The 24,872-nt window shown below is 35.9% G+C and overlaps 1 protein-coding gene across 4 annotated transcripts in view; it reads right to left on the bottom strand.

The window, feature by feature from the left end:
* PDZD11 (PDZ domain containing 11) overlaps positions 1-23,007 on the bottom strand; it is a 47,866-nt gene extending 24,859 nt beyond the window's left edge. Inside the window, exons 1-5 of one of the 4 annotated variants that reach the window (XM_053699052.1) lie at positions 22,951-23,007; positions 22,649-22,743; positions 14,525-14,608; positions 14,373-14,429; positions 6,872-6,970 (exon numbers count right to left, since the gene is read on the bottom strand). In XM_053699052.1, the coding sequence (XP_053555027.1) occupies positions 6,872-6,970; positions 14,373-14,429; positions 14,525-14,608; positions 22,649-22,741 (333 nt within the window). In that variant the 5' untranslated portion in view covers positions 22,742-22,743; positions 22,951-23,007. Of the gene's footprint in view, positions 1-6,871; positions 6,971-14,372; positions 14,430-14,524; positions 14,609-22,648; positions 22,744-22,835 lie in introns of all 4 variants that reach the window. The other 3 variants (XM_053699051.1, XM_053699054.1, XM_053699055.1) reach the window with 3 other exon arrangements.
* Positions 23,008-24,872: the final 1,865 nt, after the last annotated feature.

The raw sequence follows: 24,872 nt of genomic DNA on the forward strand, positions 1-24,872 counted from the left end.
TTCTCTGGAATGACCAAGTTGTCACAATCATCCAGAGTAGATAACACCTCCTTAAGCAGTGCGCGGAGATGTTCTAATTTAAATTTAAATGTCACAACATCAGGTTCAGCTTGTTGAGAAATTTTTCCTGAATCTGAAATTTCCCCATCTGACAAAACCTCCCTCATGGCCCCTTCAGATTGGTGTGAGGGTATGACAGAACAATTATCATCAGCGCCCTCCTGCTCTTCAGTGTTTAAAACAGAGCAATCGCGCTTTCTCTGATAAGTAGGCATTTTGGATAAAATATTTGCTATGGAGTTATACATTACAGCCGTTAATTGTTGCATGGTAATAAGCATTGGCACACTAGATGTACTAGGGGCCTCCTGTGTGGGCAAAACTGGTGTAGACACAGTAGGAGATGATGTAGTATGTTTACTCCCCTCATCTGAGGAATCATCTTGGGCAATTTCATTATCTGTGGCAGTACTGTCCTTACTTTGTTTGGACGCTATGGCACAATTATCACATAAATTTAAATGGGGAGACACATTGGCTTTCATACATATAGAACATAGCTTATCCGAAGGCACAGACATGTTAAACAGGCTTAAACTTGTCAACAAAGCACAAAAAAACGTTTTAAAACAAAACCGTTACTGTCTCTTTAAATTTTAAACAGAAAACACTTTATTACTAAATATGTGAAAAAGTATGAAGGAATTGTTCAAAAATTACCAAAATTTCACCACAGTGTCTTAAAGCATTAAGAGTATTGCACACCAAATTTCAGAGCTTTAACCCTTAAAATAACGGAACCTGAGCCGTTTACAAATTTAACCCCTATACAGTCCCAGCTATAGCCTTTGCTGAGACCCAACCAAGCCCAGAGGGGAATACGATACCAATTGACGCCTTCTAGAAGCTTTTCCAGCAAATTTCAGATCCTCACACATGCATCTGCATGCCCTGCTCTCAAAAAACAACTGCGCAGTAATGGCGCGAAAATGAGGCTCAGTCTACAACTAGGAAGGCCCCCTGACTGGAAAAGGTGTCTAACATAGTGCCTGCCGTTTAATAAACGTTCCCCAAGTTTATAAATGCGAATTGTCAGCATAAATATGAATAAAATGCCCAAATAAAGCAATCGATTTAGCCCATAAAAATGTCTACCAGTTTTTTAGCCCATATTAAGCCCTTTATTCTGTTTGTTTGACTAAGAAAATGGCTTACCGGTCCCCATGAGGGGAAATGACAGCCTTCCAGCATTACATGGTCTTGTTAGAAATATGGCTAGTCATACCTTAAGCAGAAAAGTCTGCTAACTGTTTCCCCCAACTGAAGTTACTTCATCTCAACAGTCCTATGTGGAAACAGCAATCGATTTTAGTTACTGTCTGCTAAAATCATCTTCCTCTCACAAACAGAAATCTTCATCCTTTTCTGTTTCAGAGTAAAAAGTACATACCAGCACTATTTTAAAATAACAAACACTTGATAGAAGAATAAAAACTACATTTAAACACCAAAAAACTCTTAACCATCTCCGTGGAGATGTTGCCTGTGCAACGGCAAAGAGAATGACTGGGGTGGGCGGAGCCTAGGAGGGACTATATGGCCAGCTTTGCTGGGACTCTTTGCCATTTCCTGTTGGGGAAGAGATATCCCACAAGTAAGGATGACGCCGTGGACCGGACACACCAATGTTGGAGAAAACAACATATAAAGCAAAATTATCAATTTCCTTATATGGCAGTTTCAGGAATGGGAAAAAAATGCATAGCCCTCTAACATAGAAAAAGGCAAGAGGCACATAGGAATGGGGTTTTAAATAATGAAATTATTTGGCGGCAAGTATGACACACAGCGTAACAAATTTTTTTGGCGCTAACAACATCCGGAAATGACACACTCACGTCATTGACGCAACCTTGAGCAAGGAAAGCGGCGTCAACTAAGACGCCCGGATATTACGAATTTGAGTCATCGGACGTAACTTCGCGCCAAAAACATTCTCGCGCCAAGTATGACGCAATAAACTTCGGCATTTTGCACTCTCGCAAGCCTAATTTTACCCGTGAAATTTAAAGAAAAAACACTCAGTAGAAAAAGACTATACGCAAGGTAAGAAAAAATATTTTCCTAAATATGCTTTTCCCAAATATGAAACCGACAGTGTGCAAAACGAAATATACATAAACCTGACTCATGGCAAATATAAGTACAATACATATATTTAGAACTTTATATTAATACATAAAGTGCCAAACAATAGCTGAGAGTGTCTTAAGTAATGAAAACATACTTACAGAAAGACACCCATCCACATATAGCAGATAGCCAAACCAGTACTGAAACAGTTAACAGTAGAGGTAATGGAATATGAGAGTATATCGTCGATCTGAATAATGGAGGTAGGAGATGAATCTCTACGACCGATAACAGAGAACCTATGAAATAGATCTCCTGTGAGGAAAACCATTGTATTCAATAGGTGATACTCCCTTCACAACCCTCTGACATTCGCTGTACTCTGAGAGGAATCAGGCTTCAAAATGCTGAGAAGCGCATATCAACGTAGAAATTTTAGCACAAACTTCACCACCTCCATAGGATGCAAAGTTTGTAAAACTGAATTGTGGGTGTGGGGAGGGGTGTATTTATAGGCATTTTGAGGTTTGGGAAACTTTGCCCCTCCTGGTAGGATTGTATATCCAATACGTCACTAGCTCATGGACTCTTGCCAATTATATGAAAGAAATGTATTTATGGATTAATGTCCCTTCAAATAGACATGAAACACAATTTTTTTCTTTCATGATTCAGACAAAGAATAGAATTAAAAACAAAAAAAAAACTCCAATTTATTTCTATTATCAAATTTACTTTGTCCCTTTCTTGGTATCTTTTGTTGAAGATAATTCCTAGGCAGGTAGTGTGCATGTCTGGAGAACTATATAGCAGAGGTTTAGCAAAAATGCTTTTCAGCACCAGATGGCAGCAGAGTTTGTGCAATTTATAACAATATTAAAAGCATTTGCACAACTGCTACCACATAGAGCTTTTTCATTGATATTCTCCTATATTGTTTTGATAAATTTTGGCGCGCAGATGCGCTTTTCCAAAGGCGCGTAGAGGCGAACGCATAGGAAAATATAAAAGGAGAATTCTGATAGCACTCGATAAATTATGCTCATAGTCGTTTAGACGTGCACACTCCTGAACCTACTTACCTGCTTTTAACAGGATATTAAATATAACAATAGAAATAAAATGGATTTTTTTTTTTAAACTGTACACTATCTGAATGATAAATGAAAAAAATTAAGATTTCATGCCCCTTAAAATAGGCATTCCAGTGGTATTTGAAATACTAAACAGTGCGTTTAAAAAACTATAAACCCCTTTGCTACTGGCAATTTCAGAGAAGAACATGCCCTAAATACCTGAGAATATTTAGCATTATTGCTATCACTCCATTAAAACAGAAATAGAGCCTTGTTTGTTTGTTTTTTATTTAGTAGTCAACCATAGGTATTGATTAGGGCTGCAACAACTAATCGGTAAGATTGGTCATAAAAATAGTTGTCAAAGAATCTCATTATCAATTAGGGGGTCAGCGATTAGTTGGTTAATTGCACAGCACCAGCTTCTTCAATCAGATGAACTCCTGCACATGGTATTGTGCAAACATTTTTATTTATTATTTTTTTTTCTATCCGATTAATCGGATGATTATTGTCCGATTAATCGGATAGAAAAAAGATTAAAAAAATAAATAAATTCAATTTTTTTTGCACAATCTTAGTTGCATTAGATCATCAGATTAAAGCAGCTGGTGCTGTGCAACTGACCAACTAATCGCTGACCACCTAATTGATAATGAGATTTGTTGACAACTATTTTTATGATCAAACTTACCGATTAGTTGTTGCAGCCCTAGTATTGATCTAGGTCTATTTTGGTATATTGGATGCCGCCCTTTTACAGCGAAATGCGATCATATATATATTAAAAAAAAAAAAAATTATTTAAGTTTTTCACAAACTTGGTTTCTCACTGGAATTATTTACATATCGCTTGTGCAAATGATTATAAAAGCTTCTCTGAGATCCCCATTGTTCAGAAATAGCAGACATACATGGCTTTCCATTGTTTTTTGGTAATTAGAATGACGCTAATTGGAGCTTCGCACCACACTACTATTATTCACTGAAGTGAAGGGGTTAACCGGGTAGGTTGTAAGGTTCATTTTAGTTTAAGTGTAGAGATTACCCTCCCACCTGACACCTCCCATCCCCTAATCCCTAACTGTTCCCTCCCATACAGCTCTCTCCCCTCCCTCACTCCCTCACCCCACCCCCCCCACGGTCACCACCATCTTAGGTACTGGCAGACCGTCTGCAGTTTAGGGTTTCTTTTTATTATTATTATTTTTTTTATATTTTTTTTCTGCAGTGTATTGATCCTCCTCAACCATCCCACCTCCCTGATCCCCCCAAATTGAGGACATCTTTAGTACTGGCAGCTGTCTGCCAGTACCTACAAATAAAATACATCCAACCTCTTTTTCTGTAGTGTAGCTTTTCCATCCCTCCCTTTCCTCCTTTTTTTATTTTTTATTTTCTGTAGGGCCCATACAACTCCCTCCCTCATCCATCGCTGGACTGCCCAATGCTTTCCCTCCCACACCAGCAGATGATTGTTACAGATGGTGACACAGAGCTCAGGAACTCCAGATCTCGGCTGTAAATTTACAGCTGAGACTGTTGGAGCTTCCTGCAGCTTGGACGTATATATACACATTATGCGGTACGATGAGCTTCGCATGACACACACACATATTTGTGTAAAATTGGTTAAGGGGTTAAATAATAATAAAAATAGCTTTTTGTTTCATTTGTTTCAGATGATGATAATGATCATTTTGAACATGCACATGACACATACAGATACAGTCACAGATTACATACAATAGCATCATCTGCTGGGAGTATAGGTAGATGGTTGCACATACTTTGAAGTATGTTTGTACAATCATCATTGAAGATGCACTATTTTATTTAACTACTTGAGTGCTAATGACGGCTCTGAGCCATCACAAATTGTCTCAGTCAGGTGCTAATCACTGCTCAGAGCCGTCACTAGCACTCTCCCACTTTGAGGGAGATCTGGGGGCAGCCACCGGCTCCTACCCCGGCGATCAGGCCTGCATAGTGACAAGCATCGCCGGGGCTTCACGTTACGCCTGATGACGTCACAGCGTAACTTTATTTAACATTAACAATGTTAAATATAGGAGCAGGGGGCATGCTGCTTAGAAGCCTGTATCTCAGGCATCTAAACAGCTACAGACCCCAAGACCCGCTGTTGGAAAGGTAATCGCCTAACCTTTCCAACAGTGTAAGTCTTGGGGATCTGAAAAAAAAAAAGTTAAAAAAAAATATATTTTTAAAAATATAAAATAAAAATAAAAAAAACTTAAAAAAAAACCTTAGCACCCAGGTGGGAAAGTGCTTAGCACTCAAAGGGTTAATAATTAGAAGTATAGTCAAGGTTTGACTACTTTGCATTAATCAGGTTCAGGAAATTACTGGGGCACCACTAATAAGCAGAGGGTTCCAAAATAAGAAGTTAAACAAGTTCTGTTTTTTTTTTTTAATAATTAATAAATTTAAACTATAAGTGAATTAAAGTTTGTTGTTTTGGGTGTGGTGAAATAGTAAAAATTCTAATTCTGGTTCCGCCCAATTTTCCTAAGTGAGAGAACAATATAAGTTTAGCCAAGCCAGATACATGGTTTTAAAATTATTTTAGACAGTGTTAAAAGATGACATAACCAGTGCCTTTTAATTCAGCAATGTGTATTATGTAGACTGGTGTATATGTCTTTAATGGAACCAAAGTTTAATACTAGATGTGTGCATTTGTGCACTTTGGGTACTAGCGAATGCAGAAGTAACGTTACCTACTCATGCAAATGGTATGCAAATCTATTCCTAATTTTTATTTATGCATTTATTTTACTTATTTATTTTGTTAGTGAGAAAATAACTTTTGGGAGAAATAGAAAAGGCATGGATACATATTTTAATTTGCTTTTCTATTCAGTAACCTTATTTAAAAAGGGACGATTTCCCCCCCTTAAATGTTTTCCCAATTATCCATTTTTATCCACTGAAGTGTTTACAAATAGCTTTTTACCATTATTTTGTCATTTGAAAAAGATGTTTTGGCCTGTTTTTTCCTACATATACATTCCCGGTGGGGGAGGGGCGAGAGAGACAATTTTTACATTGCTGATTTTACATTCTTATCTCTAAGGCCCTTAACTATCTAAAGCTCTCTGCTCTGACAAGATCATCTAACAAATCTGGTCAGTATTGCAAGGTACCTCATTTTAGTGAAGGATATGAAGCAGAGTGCATGCATTGCAATATAATGCTTAAAAAAATATATAATATATTTATTTTTTGGGAGATTTCTCTCCATGCTAATACATTTTTGATCATCAAGCCCTAAGTATGGATTATCACTGTGCGTAGAGAGATAAAGGAGGATTTTGTATAAATAGAGAGATAAGCTAATGATGTCTGCTCTCCCTGAAAGCTCAGCTCATTTGATTAGGTCAGTTTCAGACAGATAGCTATTTCACATACAAAAGTATAACTAAGAGAGCAATTTCCCTTACATTTTAAACTCTGCAGCTGGTATAGCAATTTTACAGACACTCTCAATGTAATTATTTGGCAGAATCCTAATGTGAAAATGATCTTTTGTGTCTTTGTCTGTCCTAACACTGCATGAAATCACAACTATAAGCCTTCTTGAGTTTTTAGGATTTTGGCTAACTCCCCACAACAATTGCCATCCTGCCTCTCCCATGTACCTTGCTATGCTCAATATCCTGGAAATCAACATTATTCACCGTCAGCACTTGGTCACCCTCCTGAAGACCAGCTCGATGAGCATCGGAGTCTGGAATAACCTACACAATAAACTGGGTTATACAGTGAAAAACAAGATGTAAACCAAATACATTAAAAATAAACTGCACGTTTCCTAAGCCAAAATAAGCACAACAGATGTTTTAACATCTACTAAAAAAATCCATTTAAACAGTAACACTTCGGTTCACAAGCCATGATGGTGATTTAACCTATACCTTGACATTATACACCTCTTGGTTTAGTGCAACAAAAATAAAGAATTGTACTTTGCCCCCGCTCCCTGAAGAAAAAAAACAAACCCTGTATCCAAGGTTTTAAAAATGCTTTAAAAACTACCTAAACCAGCTGTTTGATTTTAAGGCCACATCATTTTCTTTTTAGCCTCCTTAGGGAGCATGATTTAACATACCTGTGTTAACTCCACTAGATGTAAGCATTTTGCACACATCTGGTAGCGCTCATATTACAAGTTGAAAGTAATACATTTTTATATATCGTGCGTGCTTAAAACTATAGAAGTCAATGGAGCAAAAAAAGTGTGCGTGTGTGTGTGGGGGGGGGGAACCTAAACACCCTACTCGCGCGCAAACACAACCACATATTCTCAAGTGCGCTAACCCAACATGAAAATATTAATATTTCACATTTGAATGTTCTATTTATTCATAAATACATATTTTATATACATCTGATGGTGCTGGTACTAATTATATATATGTATATATACATACACACACACACACTATGTTACAAAGGTGAGTACCCCCTCACATTTTTGTAAATATTTTATTATATCTTTTCATGTGACAACACAAATAAATGGTTACAATGTAGTGAGTGTACAGCCTGTATAACAGTGCAAATTTGCTGTCCCCTCAAAATAACTTAACACACAGCCATTAATGACTAAACCATTGGCACCAAAAGTGAGTACACCCCTATGTGGAAATGTCCAAATTGGGCCCAATTAGCCATTTTCCCTCCCCGGTGTCATGTGACTTGTTAGTGTTACAAGGTCTCAGGTGTGAATGGGGAGCAGGTGTGTTAAATTTGGTGTTATCGCTCTCACACTCTCTCATACTGGTGACTGGAAGTTCAACATGGCACCTCATGGCAAAGAACTCTCTGAGGATCTGAAAAAAAGAATTATTGCTTTACATAAAGATGGACTAGGCTATAAGAAGATTGCCAAGACCCTGAAACTGAGATGCAGCTAGGTGGGCATGACCATACAGTGGTTTAACAGGACAGGTTCCACTCAGAACAGGCCTCGCCATGGTCGACCAATGAAGTTAAGTGCATGGACAGTCTGCAGAAACTTAACCGCTGACTTCCGATGCGCTTATTGTGCTAGAGTAGTGTGCTCGTGTCGGGGGGCGGAGACACAAGCACACTACTCTAGCACTAACACTACTCTAGCACAATAAGCGCATCGGAAGTCAGCGGTTAAGTTTCTGCAGACTGTCCAGGACAGCTTAGTGCGATTGGGAGAAGTGTGGTTCATATATGAACACATGATTTTAGTTCTTTTGTTTTTTATTTGTTGCGCTAAAGTACACTGTGATTATTCTCTATGTGGATTGATGTTGCAAGTCACGGTTGTTTTATCAAGTGTCTATATGGACTTTTGACACATTTTATCATATAATAATAAAATTCAAATTTTCAGTGCTTATAACTGTTTACCCATTTATTATTACGGACACCCCTTCTCTCCCACACCCCTATTCAAGAATAACACTCGGGTTTACAAAGGGGATCTAGGAGATAGAGACAAGGTGATAACGTTCTAAACACAAGTGGGGCGATTCCATCTTCACACACCTGTCCGAAGGGGGAAGCAAGTAAAGAAACGGATCACGTCTTCTTTTTCATCTTGGCTACATATAAGCCTCCACGCCATTCCCTTACCTCATAGGATTGAGGTTGAACCAAGTGAGTGCCAAATTGTCTAACAGCTTGTGTGCTATAAAAACTTGTCTTAATATACTGCACTAGGATCTGGCTTTTCTGTGCGCCCTTCCCTTCTTCTACCTATATATATATATATATATATATATATATATATATATATATATATATATATATATATATATATATATATATATATATATATATATATATATATATATATATATATATACATACATACACACACACACACACACTTAGAACATATTCTGCAATGTGAAGAACATTGAAATGTGAACTATTTACAGTGAATACACCATATAACACTTTATTAAATATGAATGTTGCATAAAAATGCTTTTACATGTTTTTATCTACTTGACTGTAAAGGGCTCCAATGCACTTCTATATATGTATTTGTGTATATATGTCTGTTAATACATATATACACATACATACATAGCGCTCCACTAATATTAGCACCCATGGTAAATATGATCAAAGAAGGCTGTGAAAATTGTCTTTGTTTAACCTTTTGATCTTTTGTTAAAAAAAATACACAATAATACTCTGCTCTCATGGATATCAAACAATTGCAAACACAACACGTTTATCCACAATATTGGCACAATTATTGGCACCCTTTGAGTAAATACCCTGTGCTACGTCTCTTTGCCAAGATAACAGCTCTGAGTCTTCTTCTATAATGCCTGATATAAGGTTGGAGAATACATGGCAAGGTATCTGAGACCATTACTACTTACAAAATCTCCAGATCCTTCAAATTTTGAGGTTTGGCGCTGGTGGACTCTCCTCTTCAGTTCACCCCACAGGTTTTCTATGGGGTTTAAGTCATGGGACTGGGATGGCCATGACATGACAGCCACCACCATATTTAACCGTGGGCATGAGATACTTTTCCATATGGATACCTCTCTCTGTGTGCCAAACCCATCTCTGGTGTTTATTGTCAAAAAGCTATATTTTGATTTCATCTGATCATAGAACCCAATCCCAATTGAAGTTTCAGTAGTCTCTAGCAAACAGAAGACGATTGAGCTTGTTTCTGATTGAGTGTAGAGGCTTATTTTTTGAAACCCTTCCAAACAACTTGTGGTGACGTAAGTGACGTCGGATTGTAGTTTTGGAGTCTTTCTGACCCCAAGACCCAACTAACTTCTGCAATTCTCCAGCTGTGACCCTTGGGATATATTTTGGCCACTCAAACCATTCTCTTCATAGTTTGTTGAGACAATATAGACATGCGCCCCTTTCCAGGTTGATTCATAACATTTCCAATTGATTGGAACTTCTTAATTATTGCCCCGATGGTGCAAATGATCATATTCAATGCTTTCGCAATTTTCTTATATTCCTTGGTCTTAGCCATTGCGATGAATGACTATGAGAAATTGGCCTGTGTGTTAACTCATATCTATACCCATGTAAAACAGGAAGTCATGGTTGAACAATTTCCTGTTCCTAGTCACCCAGGTGTATTAAAAAAAAAAATTAAATGGATATATAGTTTAAATATATTTTTCTCATATGAATTCATTGGAGTGACAATAATTGTGCCACATGTAATTAACAAAGATTTTTTTTTTTTTTTTGTATAAACCTGTGTTGTGTTTGCAATTGTCTGATATTCATGAGAGCTGAGTATTTGTGTGTATTTGTTTAACAAAAGTTCATAAGGTTGGTAATGTAATTAGCCTGCTTTATCTATATTTATACTCAGAAATATATATCCACTTTACCATATTATATTGTTTGTGCATGAATAATGTTTTTTTTTTCTTTTTTTATAATTGGTTCAGTTGAAAATGTACTGTATATCCTTACTACATGATTAAGGCAGATAGCCTAACAGCTAATACTAGAATACTATATGAAACCGTGTTCACACGGGAGAGTTTGTCTACACAATAACATTACTTCATATAAGTTACTCCACTAGATGGCAGCATTCATCTGCAGGAAGGTCCATTAGAGTCCCGTAGCTGATGGTGAGACTATACATTTACCCATAGAAAAATACCAAGATAGAAGGAGCTAAGATACTTCCAATTGTCTTTCAACTCACTTTTAAGAGGGTTAAACGCTATCTTAGATATATAATTGACTAATTTGTAGCCCACAGGCCACAGTAGACTTCCAATCTATATACTATACTTAGTAGTCCTAAATTGCCCCATAATATATTTATTCTTTTTTACTTCTCCTACCCCATACCACAGCTTTAGAGATCTTGGTTGTCTCACCTACCATACATATAGTTAGACTTTAAATTCCAGCTGAAATATTTAACCCTTATATTTTGTAGCCACTCTTTATTGGCAGTGATATGTCTCACAGTGATAAACGTTTCATACACTCACTACTTAGATCATAATATAGATACCATATTTTGTTTATACTATAGCATTTCTGGGCCCAAAAGTGGCTCTAAGACCTACCTAAAATCCTCCACTATCTATCATTTTCCTTGCTGGTGTGTGGGTCCAAGAGTGACCCTTCTAATGCCCTGGAGGTTCATTTAAATATGCATGTTTGAGAGATATAATTAACATTGAGGATACTATGGTTGCTGAGTGCTAGTTAGAGAATACATTCAGTTTCATTTGTGTTTATAAAATTATTAATGTTTCATTTTGTACGTTTAACTCTTATAGTTTCTTTCTATTGAGAATTACATTGTATTTTGATTATTTTTTTATCTTTATAGAGGCAAAGTCATTATGTCATATAATATTGTATGTGAGTTAACATGTATACAGTGTATCTGTATTGCACTCAATAATTTGAGTATTTGTAATGCATATCCTCAATAAAAAAAATAAAAAAAAGTTCATAAAGGTTAAACAATAAAGACAATTTTTCACAGCCTTTCTTTGCTCATATTTACCAAGGGTGGCAATAATAGTGAAGGGCACTGTATGTGCACACATAAAATATTTTATTTATTATATATATATATATATATATATATATATATATATATATATATATATATATATATATATATACACATACATATACATATATATATATATACACACATACATATATTTAGACATGTATATATCTCTCTATGTTAAAGCCCTTTGCCTGCCTTTCTTTTTCTAACACCTGAGACCTATCTTTGAGCAATTTAAAAAAAAAAAAAAATTATAAAGATTTTATTTTTTTAAATGTATTTTTGATGTCTTTTGTGACACTTTTTTGCTTCGTGAAACAGTAAGCGAGCTCTCCCGACAAGAGTTCTTTTCAATTGCGCTCAAGCGATCGCATTCACTTTCAATTTGTAATACGAGCGCTACATCCCACGTGCGCAAACAGCCATGATAAAACTTTTTCGCTTGCACATAACTGTTAGCATGCCACTCGTAATCTGGCTCTATAGCATGTCATGTAAAAGGTGAGATATTATTGGAAGCTATGTAAAAGGTGAGATATTATTGGAAGCTAGGTGTATAGATTAATGCATCTATGTATGTGTAATTTCTATACTATAAATTACAGTAAATCCTGAAATCAGAAATTAATTTCAGACTACTGACTATGCAAAATTACACTTCACAGATAGAGTAACCTCATTTCAAAGGACCTTTGTTATCACCATTTACCCCCATAGCTGCTCAATACATCTAAGAGAGAACAAAAAGGGAAACATTTGTTTCACATAGTGAAGTTGACGAACCCCTGCAATGGGGTAGTCAGTCTACAATATTCAACCCTTTTGAAGCCCAAGTGTATGCACAAAAAAACTTTTTTTTTTTCAGGAAAGGTAGCCACTTTGCATGCAAGAGTTAATTACCCTATGCTGAGTTGAATACACAGAAATCCCAGACTTGGTGACAGTTAGATCGTAATAACAGAAACACATGTGTTCTTTGAAAGCATAAGAATCTGGAGGATTTAAAATTTAAACAAATTATCTATATAGTTTTCAAATATTTAATATGTGCCTCAGACTGTCCAAATAAATTGTATAAATATGTAGATCTGAGAGAAAAAGTCTAGCAGTGGCATGTTGGATAAATGTCTGCTGTATTGAATAAGTAGTTATATAGTCAATTAAAAATGTTTAACCAATTTATTTCAAAATAAATAAATTTTTCTTTGTTTTCCAGAAGTCTGGTGGGCCTTACAGGAAGGAACCTGGTGTGAGGATGAGGTTTCTAAATAAGTCAGATATACATATATTTATTGTTGGTTTATACTATAAACCCTTTCATAGAAAATATGACTTTTAAACGCATTTTAAAAATACTATAAGTAATATACTCATGTTAAGTATGAAAATACTTAGGGTAAATAATATTAAGTGATCCCATATATATTGAACATGTGGTTTATTAGTGCTGGGAATTAAAGGTATGTTTAATGAACATATTGAGATAGATCAATTTTTCTGTGTCTGCTGCCCCCTAGTGGACTAAAACTGGTATGACAGCCAAACGAATTGACTGTTAGGACCTATACACTCGCAGTAAACCAATTAAATGTTCAGCTCCGAGGGCTAATCGGTGTATCCGAATATTCACCAATGATTACAAAACAGAGGCAGACTTATCACTTGATAAAAAGCTCATGCAAGAGGAAAGAAGGGACTTCTGGTCTTTTGCTGGAATTTTGACTGACTAACAACCGCTGCCTTTTGGAACAGTCTATATAAGCAAAATTGGTCTAACCTTTTATACCCAGGATTGCAATACCTTTCTTATTTAAGAGGTGAACTAATTTATCTGAAAAAGTTGAAACTTTCAAATTGGTTTATCTGGTGATGTATACGGTTGAGCTACATTATATTTAATAGATTTTAACAAAGATATTCTAAAGCTATAGTTAGATTGCAGCTGGTTTATATCCATAGTCCTGTGTAAATTAGAACCAGTCACATTTAGTGCTAAGTAATTTATTTGCTAGACAGGATTTTGCACTCCAGATTTAGAAGTCAGACATTATTGTGAAATCTTTCAGAACAGTACATAAATTGGTTATTGTGGTTAAATACCTGGTTCTTATTAATTAAGCATTATTAAGCTAATAGTCCATATTCTGATATTGGAGTGAACTAAGCTGGATAATTATAGACTGTTCTGAGATCCTCATTTGGGGTATATTAATGTGATTCATTGTGAGAGATTAATTTTGGAAATATATATATTTTTTTATGATCTGTTGTATAGAATATTGTAACGGAATAAGCGTGAATAATTGATTCATAATCTAGTTTCTACATAAATATAATTCAAGGTGTATATAAAGTTAACTAATCTAGGAATTAAGGAATAAATACTGATTGTAATAAATATATTCTTACATATATACATTTTATTGGTTAGCAACTGCTAAGATATTAATAAATGATATTGTATATACACCGACAACCAGATGAAAAACATAGTGGCAAAACCAGTGTATCAATTTTCCCTTTTCTTATTATACCAGAAAAACTTAGCGGTTAGCAAACTACTGTTCTACAAATTTACAAAACGGAGCCTTAAATGGTACACAACATACCTTTGATATAAAGATCCCAAGCTGAGAAGCTTTCCCTCCACGAATGTTAAATCCCAACTAAGGAAATAGAATACGGAAAAATCTAGAAGAGGACCTTTCAATATTACCTGTAATGTGTTCTTCCTAACATAATATTAACTTCTATGTCTTACCTGTGCTCCAGGTGGCTTCTTTAGAAGAATTGTTCGTGGAAGGAAATGTGTTAACTCATTGTTATAATCAGAATGATAAACTCTCTGGGGGTAGAAAAAGTCAAATTAATTTATTTTACAAAACAGTTTTCTGAGAAATCACAATAGTTTTCAACAAATCTGTTTAGCCTTATCACATGTTTTGTTTTGCCACTTGTACTCCCATCAAACTGTCAACTTCCAAATTTAGTTTTTAAGCACATACAAAAACAAAAACAAAATCTATTTAGGACTTGCAAACTATGGACACACACACATATATAAAAAAATTGAAAAAGGCACGCACTCTCTGGATTTGTGCAAAATAAGTGCTTTAATCACACGTCTAAAAGGTAACGTTTCAGGGATCAATCACCCCTTCATTCATGGTCTGATGAAGGGGTGATTGATCCCCGAAACGTTACCCGTTTGATATGCCATTAAAACACTTATTTTGCGCAAATCCAGAGAGTGCATGCCTTTTCTATTTTTATGAGTGCATTTGCCTGCACCCTGGTAGCTGTTCCTTAGGTGGGAGTGCGCTCTACATTTGTGTGTGTGTGTATGTATGTATATATATATATATATACATATATACACACACACACACACATATACACACACATACACACACATATATATATATATATATATATATATATTTATACACATACACTATATATATATATATATATATATATATATATATATATATATATTACACACACACTTTTTTTTTTTAAACACACACACACAGTGTGTGTATGTAAAATATATATCTATTTTACACACACACACACACACAGATACACACATAACAAATGTGTGTGTAATATATATATATATATTTTTATAGGTTATTTGTTGAGCGCCAACAGATTCTGCAGGGCTACACACACACATATATACAGTATATGTGTGTTTGTGTGTGTATACACACACACACACACAGCGCTTTCAGAAAGTATTCAGACATTTGTTTTTTACATTGCATTATTATGTTGCAGCCTTATACTACAATGGTTTAAATATTTTTTTCCCCAACATCAATCTGCACTACATTTCCCATGATGACAAAGCAAAAACTTTGTGTGTGTATGTAAAATATATATCTATTTTACACACACACACAGATACACACATAACAAATGTGTGTGTAATATATATATATATTTTTATAGGTTATTTGTTGAGCGCCAACAGATTCTGCAGGGCTACACACACACATATATACAGTATATGTGTGTTTGTGTGTGTATACACACACACACACACAGCGCTTTCAGAAAGTATTCAGACATTTGTTTTTTACATTGCATTATTATGTTGCAGCCTTATACTACAATGGTTTAAATATTTTTTTCCCCAACATCAATCTGCACTACATTTCCCATGATGACAAAGCAAAAACTTTGTGTGTGTATGTAAAATATATATCTATTTTACACACACACACAGATACACACATAACAAATGTGTGTGTAATATATATATATATTTTTATAGGTTATTTGTTGAGCGCCAACAGATTCTGCAGGGCTACACACACACATATATACAGTATATGTGTGTTTGTGTGTGTATACACACACACACACACACACACAGCGCTTTCAGAAAGTATTCAGACATTTGTTTTTTACATTGCATTATTATGTTGCAGCCTTATACTACAATGGTTTAAATATTTTTTTCCCCAACATCAATCTGCACTACATTTCCCACGATGACAAAGCAAAAACTGATTTTTGATAACTTTTCAAATTTATTAAAAAGAAAAAACAAACATCACATTTAGAACCCTAACTCAGTACTTAGTTGAAGCACCTTTGGCAGCAATTACAGCCTCTAGTCTGGGTACGATGTGACAGGCTTGGAACACCTGGATTTGGTGATTTTCTTCCTTCTTCCCTCTGTCAGGTTGGAAGGGGAACTTCGTTGGAAAGCCATTTTTCAGATCTCTACAGAGATGTTCAATTGGGATTAAGTCTGGGCTCTGGCTGGGCCACTCAAGGACAGTAACAGAGTTGTCCCTAAGCCACTCTTGCGTTGTCTTGGTGGTGTGCTTTGGGTCAATGCCCTGTTGGGATGTGAACCTTCAGCTCAGTCTGATTTCCTGAGCACTCTGGACCAGGTTTTCATTAAGTATCCCTCTGTATACTGCTGCATTCAGCTTTCCCTCAACCCTGACCAACACCCCAACAGCATGATGCTACCACATCACTTTTGGCATGGTATTGCACAGGTGATGAGCAGTGCCTGGTTTTCTCCAGACATGATGCTTGGAATTGAGACCAAACAATTCAATCTTCATTTCACCAGACCAAATAATCTTATTTCTCACAGTGTGAGAGTCCTTTAGGTGCTTTTTGCAAATTCAACGCAGACTTTCATATGTCTTGCAATGAGGAGTCTGGTCACTCTGCCATAAAGCTTAGATGGGTGTAGTGTTGCAGTGATGGTTGTGCTTCTGCAAGTATCTCCCATCTCCACACATCACTGGAGCTCAACCAGAGTGACCATTGGGTTCTTGGTCACTTTTCTTATCAAGGGCCTTTTCCCCTGATTGCTCTGTTTGTCTGGATGGCCAGCTCTAGGAAGAGTCCTGGTTGTTCCAACTTCATCCATTTAAGAATTATGGAGGCCACTGTACTCTTGGGAACTTTCAATGCAGCTGATTTTTTTTTAGTAGCCTTCACCAGATCTGTACCTCAAGACAATCCTGTCTTTGAGCTCTGAAGGGAGTTCCTTTGAATTCATGGCTTGGCTTTTGGTCCGATATGCATTTTCAGCTGTGAGACTTTATATAGAAAGGTGTGTTCCTTTCCAAATCATGCCCAATCAATTGAATTTGCCACAGAAACAGAATGCACCTGAGCCAAATTTCAAGTGTCATAGCAAAGGGTATGAATACTTATGTCAATGTTATATTTCATTTTTTTATTATTTTTAATAAATTTGCAAAGTTATCAAATATCTGGGGTTTTTTGCTTTGTCATTGTGGGGTATAGAGAAGAAAACAATTTAAACCATTTATTTATATATATTTTACAAGAATACATATGTAAATACTTAAAAAGGGCCACAAAACACTTTATACATGCACTCTTTGCAGTAAAATACCTTGCTTTTGGGTTAAAAAAAAAGGGGGGGGGGGTTCTGCTCTCACTCCCTAAAGAGGACAAAATGCTAATTATGTAACCTAGCTTTCCTTTAAAATATTGCAAATTGCTTAAACATCCTGCATACTAGACAGAGATTGCATAGTGCAATTGACTAACTAATTTACAGCTAACCCTAATTAACTGCTTATATTTATGCACCGATAAAAACGGGTTGTGAAACCAATTTAAAATATTCTTAATTATCCCCTTGATAAACCAGAAGTGGGAAGATATATTTGGAAGTTTAAACATTAGTTTATATCCTGTGGCACTATATACATGAAGAAGTTATATCTACTTCTTTACATTACTGCACAGGTTAAACTATGGGGGGGGTAGCCCCAGATACATCTTCCAGTTCTACTTTACTAGTCTGCAACCTTGTTTCTCATTACAGGTGTTTATATGACAAGGGGTATCCTATAAAATGTAGAAAAGTCCAATTTTGGCCACCTGAAACAGATTTAAAATGAAAGGTGCTATTTGTGTTAATTTAATGTTTTTCAAATAAATTTGTATATATTTTTTTTTTTTAAACTATTATTTTTTATTTTATTAATCTTACTTAAAAGTTGACAAAATTGTCCCAAGAAAATGGGTGTTTTTTCCCTAGATTTCCCAATTTCAATCAGCATAGGCTTGCTGATCAGACACGAGAGTGCACACGCAATAGCACGCTGTCAATGTAACTAGGGGAACGCTGACTGACACACTAGCAGAGGAACTGGTTTCCCTTGGCAAAGTATACACTAGCCCTGCTAGTGTGTCAGTTTCGTCAATGTGCTGTAGCTGGGATGAATAGAAAATGTACACATAACTGTTGAACTCGCATTGTAAGGCTCAAATTTTATATTAGATGTTATGTCAATGCAAAATTATATTACAGCCTATTATATTGTGAGTAAATCAACTCATAATATATTTCTACTATTATAGGCTTTATTTTAATTGTGCATTGACATAATATCTAATATAAAAGTTAGGAGCCTTACAATGCGAGTTCAACAGTTATATGTGTACATTTCCTATTGATCCGGCTGCAGCACAATGACGAAACTGACACGCTAGCAGTGCTGGTGTATTAGTTGATAAGGGAAACCATTTTCTCTGCTAGCATGTCAATAATCATTACAGACCCCCATGTTCCCTTACTTAAAAAAAGACTGACCCAACTTTCAAAGGAGCTATTTGAGTAAAGTCCCTAACGGATAAATACAATCCAAATGCCAAACTAAAAAAAAATAAACGGCTACTAAAAAAAAGTTTCACTCCGCGAAGCTCCTTTTATGCAGAACGTTATCAGCTCTACAGGACGCTTCAAAGGTTACTAGAGCAAATCTCTTGTGAGCGAGCGCGCGCGCAGAAGGAACGGATTGGATTTTGAGTGATATCTAGCAACCTGTGCTTCGTTGCAGTCGCTAATGCGCATGCACTGACTTCCATCTCGGTCGTACGACTCAGATCATCAATGGGAGCTGAATCAGCAATTTTCATGGGCAGTGGAAGAGACATAAATTTGTAAGAAAAATGTATTTACAACACTGAAAAACATTTAATAAGTATATATAACATGGTATGCAAATACTTAACTATTGATTAAGTGAATGTAAAGTTAAATGAATGATTACCCGGTTTTTAAAAATAATGTTAAAAACAGAGGCACTTTCATTAAACTTTACATTGCAGTGGTGTTTTTTTTTTGTTTGTTTTGTTTTTTAAATATTTACCTTTTTCTTCAGGAAACCCAGACCGGCGATCCTCCGCCCGCAGCTACTCTGTATTAGCACAGCAATGATGAAACCGGCTTCCTCCAATCATGGCGTGCACCCGAGGCGTCCAGCTCGTGAGGACATGCAACAATTGGAGGAAGCCGGTTTTCTCATCGATATGCTAAGTACAGAATAAGAAGCGGGCTGAGGATCGCCGGTCTGGGTTTCCTAAAGAAAAAGGTAAATTTTAATTTATTTTTTAAATAAACTCTTCAATGTAAATTTTAATGAATGAAAGTGCCCCTGTTTTTAATAGTATTTTTAAAAACCGGGCACTCATTCATTAAAATTTACATTCACTTTAACTCTTACATCAAAAACTACTACAATGGCACTTTAATCATGGATTCAACTGTTGAGGGGTTGTGACATTTCCTGGAATGACCACCCACCCTAATGTAACCTCTGGTACACACACATAAGTGTCACTTAAATTGATTTTTAAAGGCAAACCACACACTACTAGATGGTTGAAAGCCCACCACACATGAGAAACCAAACCAGCAGCACTTGGGGATTTTAAAGGGCCATGATACCCAAATGTTGAAACACTTGAAAGTGATGCAGCATAGCAGTAAAAAGCGGACTAGAAAATATCACCTGAACATCTCTATGTAAAAAAGAAAGATATTTTACCTCAAAAGTTCCTCAGTAGCCACATCCCATTGTAAAGGACTTCAGTTTACTATGAAGTTGAAACTCACGAGATCACAGTAAAAGAGTTCATGACCTCAGCACTGCTGATGCTGATTGGCTGCCGTTCATTTCTTCATTTTTTTTTTACCTGCAGCTGAGCAACAGCTGAAGTATAACTTTTTACACAGAACTTACTCTGCTGAGCTGAGGAAATTGTGAGGTAAAATATTTTCCTTTTTTACAGAGATGCTCAGGTGATATTTTCCTGTCAGCTTTTTACAGTTATACTGCATCAGTTTCAAGTGATTTAGCATACGAGTATTACCGTATTTTTCGCTCCATAAGACGCACTTTTTCCCCCCTCAAAAGTAAGGGGAAATGTCTGTGCGTCTTATGGAGCGAATGTGTGTGTGCCCTGGAGCCAAATCACCAAGTGCAGGGGAAATGTTCCCTCTAGTGAGCGCGGCAGTGCATTGATTTGATTGACACTGCGCACAAACAAATTATTCCTGCGCACCAAGAGGCAGTTGAGATAGCACCTCACATGTGGAGGGTGCTGTGGCCTGGATAAACGGAGGTGGTGCGGAACATCTAATTGTAAGTTTAGACTTTAACTTATTTGGGGCATGTTTAAGGTCTGTCTGGCACAATATTGCATTACAGAAAGTACTAAATCTGATTACTTATCAGCGGGCTCAATATTTTATAAGTGCTCTGCTCTGGCGAATGGCGAGCAGAGAACTTATAAAACATTGAGCTTGCTAATAAGTAATCAGATTCAGTATGGTCTGTAATGCAATTACATTACTGAATCCACACAATTTTCCCCATACTTTTAGCCCTCCTGTGGGCTAGCACTGCACCGGAGCGGTCAAATTGCCAATACATGTGTAAATATTCCTGATTTGTTAAAATCTCAAGTATTGGCAATTTGACCAGTCCGGTGCAGTAGGGGTAAAAGTAGGGGGAAAATTGTGCAGATTCAGTAATGTAATTGTGTTACAGACAATACTGAATCTGATTGGTATTTGTTTTTTTATGGTACAGAGTTTAGTCAGCCTTTTGATTACCGGTATATGTTCTATGGCCAAGTGAGGATAGTTGCCTGAGCTCTAATTTAAATTTAAATGGGCAAGATGGCTATTTTACATAATGGAATACTTTTAGCCTTGCACTGGTTTAATATATGGTATGTACTTATTACTGCTTCTAAATATAAGAAGCACAACCGTCACATATCCTGCTCACATGCCAAATTCAAAATGTGAATACCAGGAGTAGTTTTTAAAACAGCAATGTGTGTGTGTGTGTGTGTGTTTAAGAGCATGTGAGGGAGAGGGTGTAAGTTGATTCAGAGCGAAAAATACGGTATGTCCCTTTAGGAGACTGAGGTCTAAGATGTCATAAGGGAATGGGGGTGTAGGCCAAGGTCTGAACTAAAATCTGGTGGCACTGGGACTGACAATTCGTTCCGCTCTGACGTTCACTTTTTATTTTAATTATTCTTTTTTTAATGATTTATATGTGTTCTTTATTAAAGGGACAATAAACTGCTAGGTACAACTATGGTGGTGGGGTTTCTTATAACCATGCTATTGCTTTTCCTACTGTGCCTGCAGCTCTCTTCAAAGCTAGATCAAAAGATAGGTACAGGAAGAAAAACAGTAGCATGGTGAGTAAAAGCCATGATATCATAGATCAACCCAGCAGTTAAATATCCTTTAAAGGGATAATAAATCCCATTTTTTTTCTTCCATGATTCAGATAGAACATGCAATTTTAAGCAACTTTCTAATTTACTCCTATTATCAATTTGTCTTTGTTCTCTTGCTATCTTTATTTGAAAAGCAAGAATGTAAGCTTAGAAGCCGGCCCATTTTTGGTTCAGCACCTAGGCTGCGCTTGCTGATTGGTAGCTAACGGTACCTACCAATCAGCAAGCTCTATCCAGGGTGCTGAACCTAAAATGGGCCGGCTCCTTAGCTTAGATTTCTGCATTTTCAAATAAAAATAGCAAGAGAACGAAAAAACATTGATGATAGGAGTAAATTAGAAAGTTTCTTAAAATTGCATGCTCTAACTAAATCATGAAAGAAAAAAATTGGGTTCACTATCCCTTTAAGTGTCAAACAGGATTTAAAAAATAAACGAAACTGGCAGACTTGGTCACTTCATAGTATTACTTTAGCAAAGCACTCATAGAAGGTTGCCAACTTCTTATTTAGAACCAAGTAACTGAAACACACACAAAAAGGAGGATATTTTTATTTTCCTTTCGTTTTGATACCCACTACTACAAATTTTGACTCCTTATTTTAACTGTACTAGATGTTCACCGCAGTACATTTGGAGAATTGTAATATACAAAAACGAAAAAGATGCATGAACTCAAAACTAAAAAAGAACTGTTGTTTTATTACATAAGTGAAGTGACATTTGAAATGCAATGTCTAAATTGACATAAGTAAATAAAGACCATGTCATACATATATAAACTATCATCCAACAAGCCTAACAGCAGTCTAAAGTGAGTTTACCTCCTGCAAGGGTATCCAGGCGGGAGGGTTCTCATAAGGTGGCAGGAAGACCACAGGGTAGGGATAATCCTCATACGTGGGTCGCCCTTCCATGCCTGAAACACAATACACGGGGGCAATAAGCTTACAATCATCTAGGGAGAGGGTGACGCATACAATCAACTATGGAGAGGGTGACACATCTTACATAGGGAGCCGTCATCATTCTTTCTAAAATCACAATATGAGCCAAATTAATAAATAACAAGTTACCAAGAGGGCGGAGAAATATTGTCAGCACTTAAAGGTTATTGTAAACCCACCTCACGAGTCACTTCCGGGTCTACTGAAGTCCCAATACTACAAATACTTCCGCGTGGTGTGGTTGACGTAAGATGTTGGACGTGAACACGATTAGATTTTCTCTCACGTACTTTGCCCTACAGACGTGTGACTGTCAGTCGCGCTTTGTATTTTATCTTCTAGTACTGAAAATTACATGCCATAACGGGTTAGAGCAGCAGTTTTTTTTACTATTACGTATGAACTCATAAGAGTTTTATTTTAGAGTTTTAAAATGTTCGCTGTTCCTTTAACTAAATATGGGCATACAACACGAATTGTTATTTACACTCCACCAGCTAAAAAATAATTTTACAACTATGCACCCTGCTCTATTAGGGTGTTTAACCCCCATAAAGCGGTTAATACACACAGCAGAAGTCGTGCTAAGGGACCCGTCGTGCATTGCTCTTCCCTAGCAGAACCCGAGGCTGATCCAATCATATTTGTTAAACACAAAACTTATATGCAAAAATACTTTATTTATTTTGCCCCCTTTTCATATAATTTAATAGTATTATAAACATTTTGCAATTTATGTGTTTCTACAGACATACAATAGAGTAACATATCCTAGAGTTAGAACTATATTATAAAAAGGAAAAGACTAAAAAAAATGTATTCTTTAAAAAAGATAAATAACGCCTTTACTGCCCATTCTCCAGCTTTGCACAACCAATATTGTTATATTAATATACTTTATAACCTCTAAATTTTCCTGTTTCTAAGTCCCTGCAGGCTACCCCTTATCACAGTGTTTTTTTAAAGCTTGCACAAAAGCCAGACAATGCTAATTCATGTGTGTTACATAGATAACATTGGGCTCACTACTGCGGATAATAATAATGGTTATGCCAGCACTGGCTAAAATTCAAGATTGTAAAAAATTGTGGCTTAGATGCCGGTAATCATAGAGGTAAAACGTTAATTGTTTGGTATTAAAAGAAAGTATAACACACTGATTTTATTTTTTTTTAAATATTTTTTATTGGATTTTAATAATACAAGACTGTTTGACAAAAAGGGTGATAAACACATGGTGTATGTATCAATTATATAAGCTTAAAAAAAAAACAAGAAAAACCCCATAATTATATTCATATATCAGATTCACACCTTACACGGTAGACTATAGATCTTATTTATACAATAAAACATTAAGTTTAATATGTAGTTAATGGATTGTTCCAGGTGTTAATGTTCTTTTTGAAAACTTATGGACCGTGTTTATGGAAGATAATAATAAATATATTTAGGATTGTAATTGCTGTATTTGCTAGATAAACCGCTGAATAATACTCTGAGCACAGTCAAAAGTGCCAAAGTATATTAATAGGTTGGGGGTAGGAGCATACAAAATGGGTAGCTATGCAATATATTATAAGTACTAATCAGACATGACCTGTAGGAGTTATTGTGAAGGGTATATATTGTGATAAGGGCCAACTACTTTCTAATGTAAGGAGAGTGAATATTAAATGGTAAACCCCACTTCATGAGGAAAAAAATACTACCAAAGATTGTGCAGTATGTAGCAACAGAAAAATTAAAGGTGAAAGACGAGAAACTGCTTACTTCTGTGAAACTTGCACAAGAAAACCTGGTTTACACCGAGGTGTATGTTTTAAAACGTTTCATACAATGAAAAACTATAGAGACTAACATAATTTAATGTTTTAGAATAATAATTATTAGTTGCTTTGTAATTATAAGAAAATAAACCTGTGTTATACAAAACTTAAAAGTATGTGTTTTTTTTTCCAAAAAAATAAAATAAGACCTGCTGGCACACTAAGTGAAAATTTATAGGACCGGAAAGGGTTAATGAATCCATCACATTTGCTAATATATTTTGGCAAACAATTGGGATTGAGAATCCCTGAAAGAAAAATGCTCTAATAGC

Source organism: Bombina bombina, chromosome 1 (genome assembly GCF_027579735.1).
Source record: "Bombina bombina isolate aBomBom1 chromosome 1, aBomBom1.pri, whole genome shotgun sequence".
Lineage (NCBI taxonomy): Eukaryota > Metazoa > Chordata > Amphibia > Anura > Bombinatoridae > Bombina > Bombina bombina.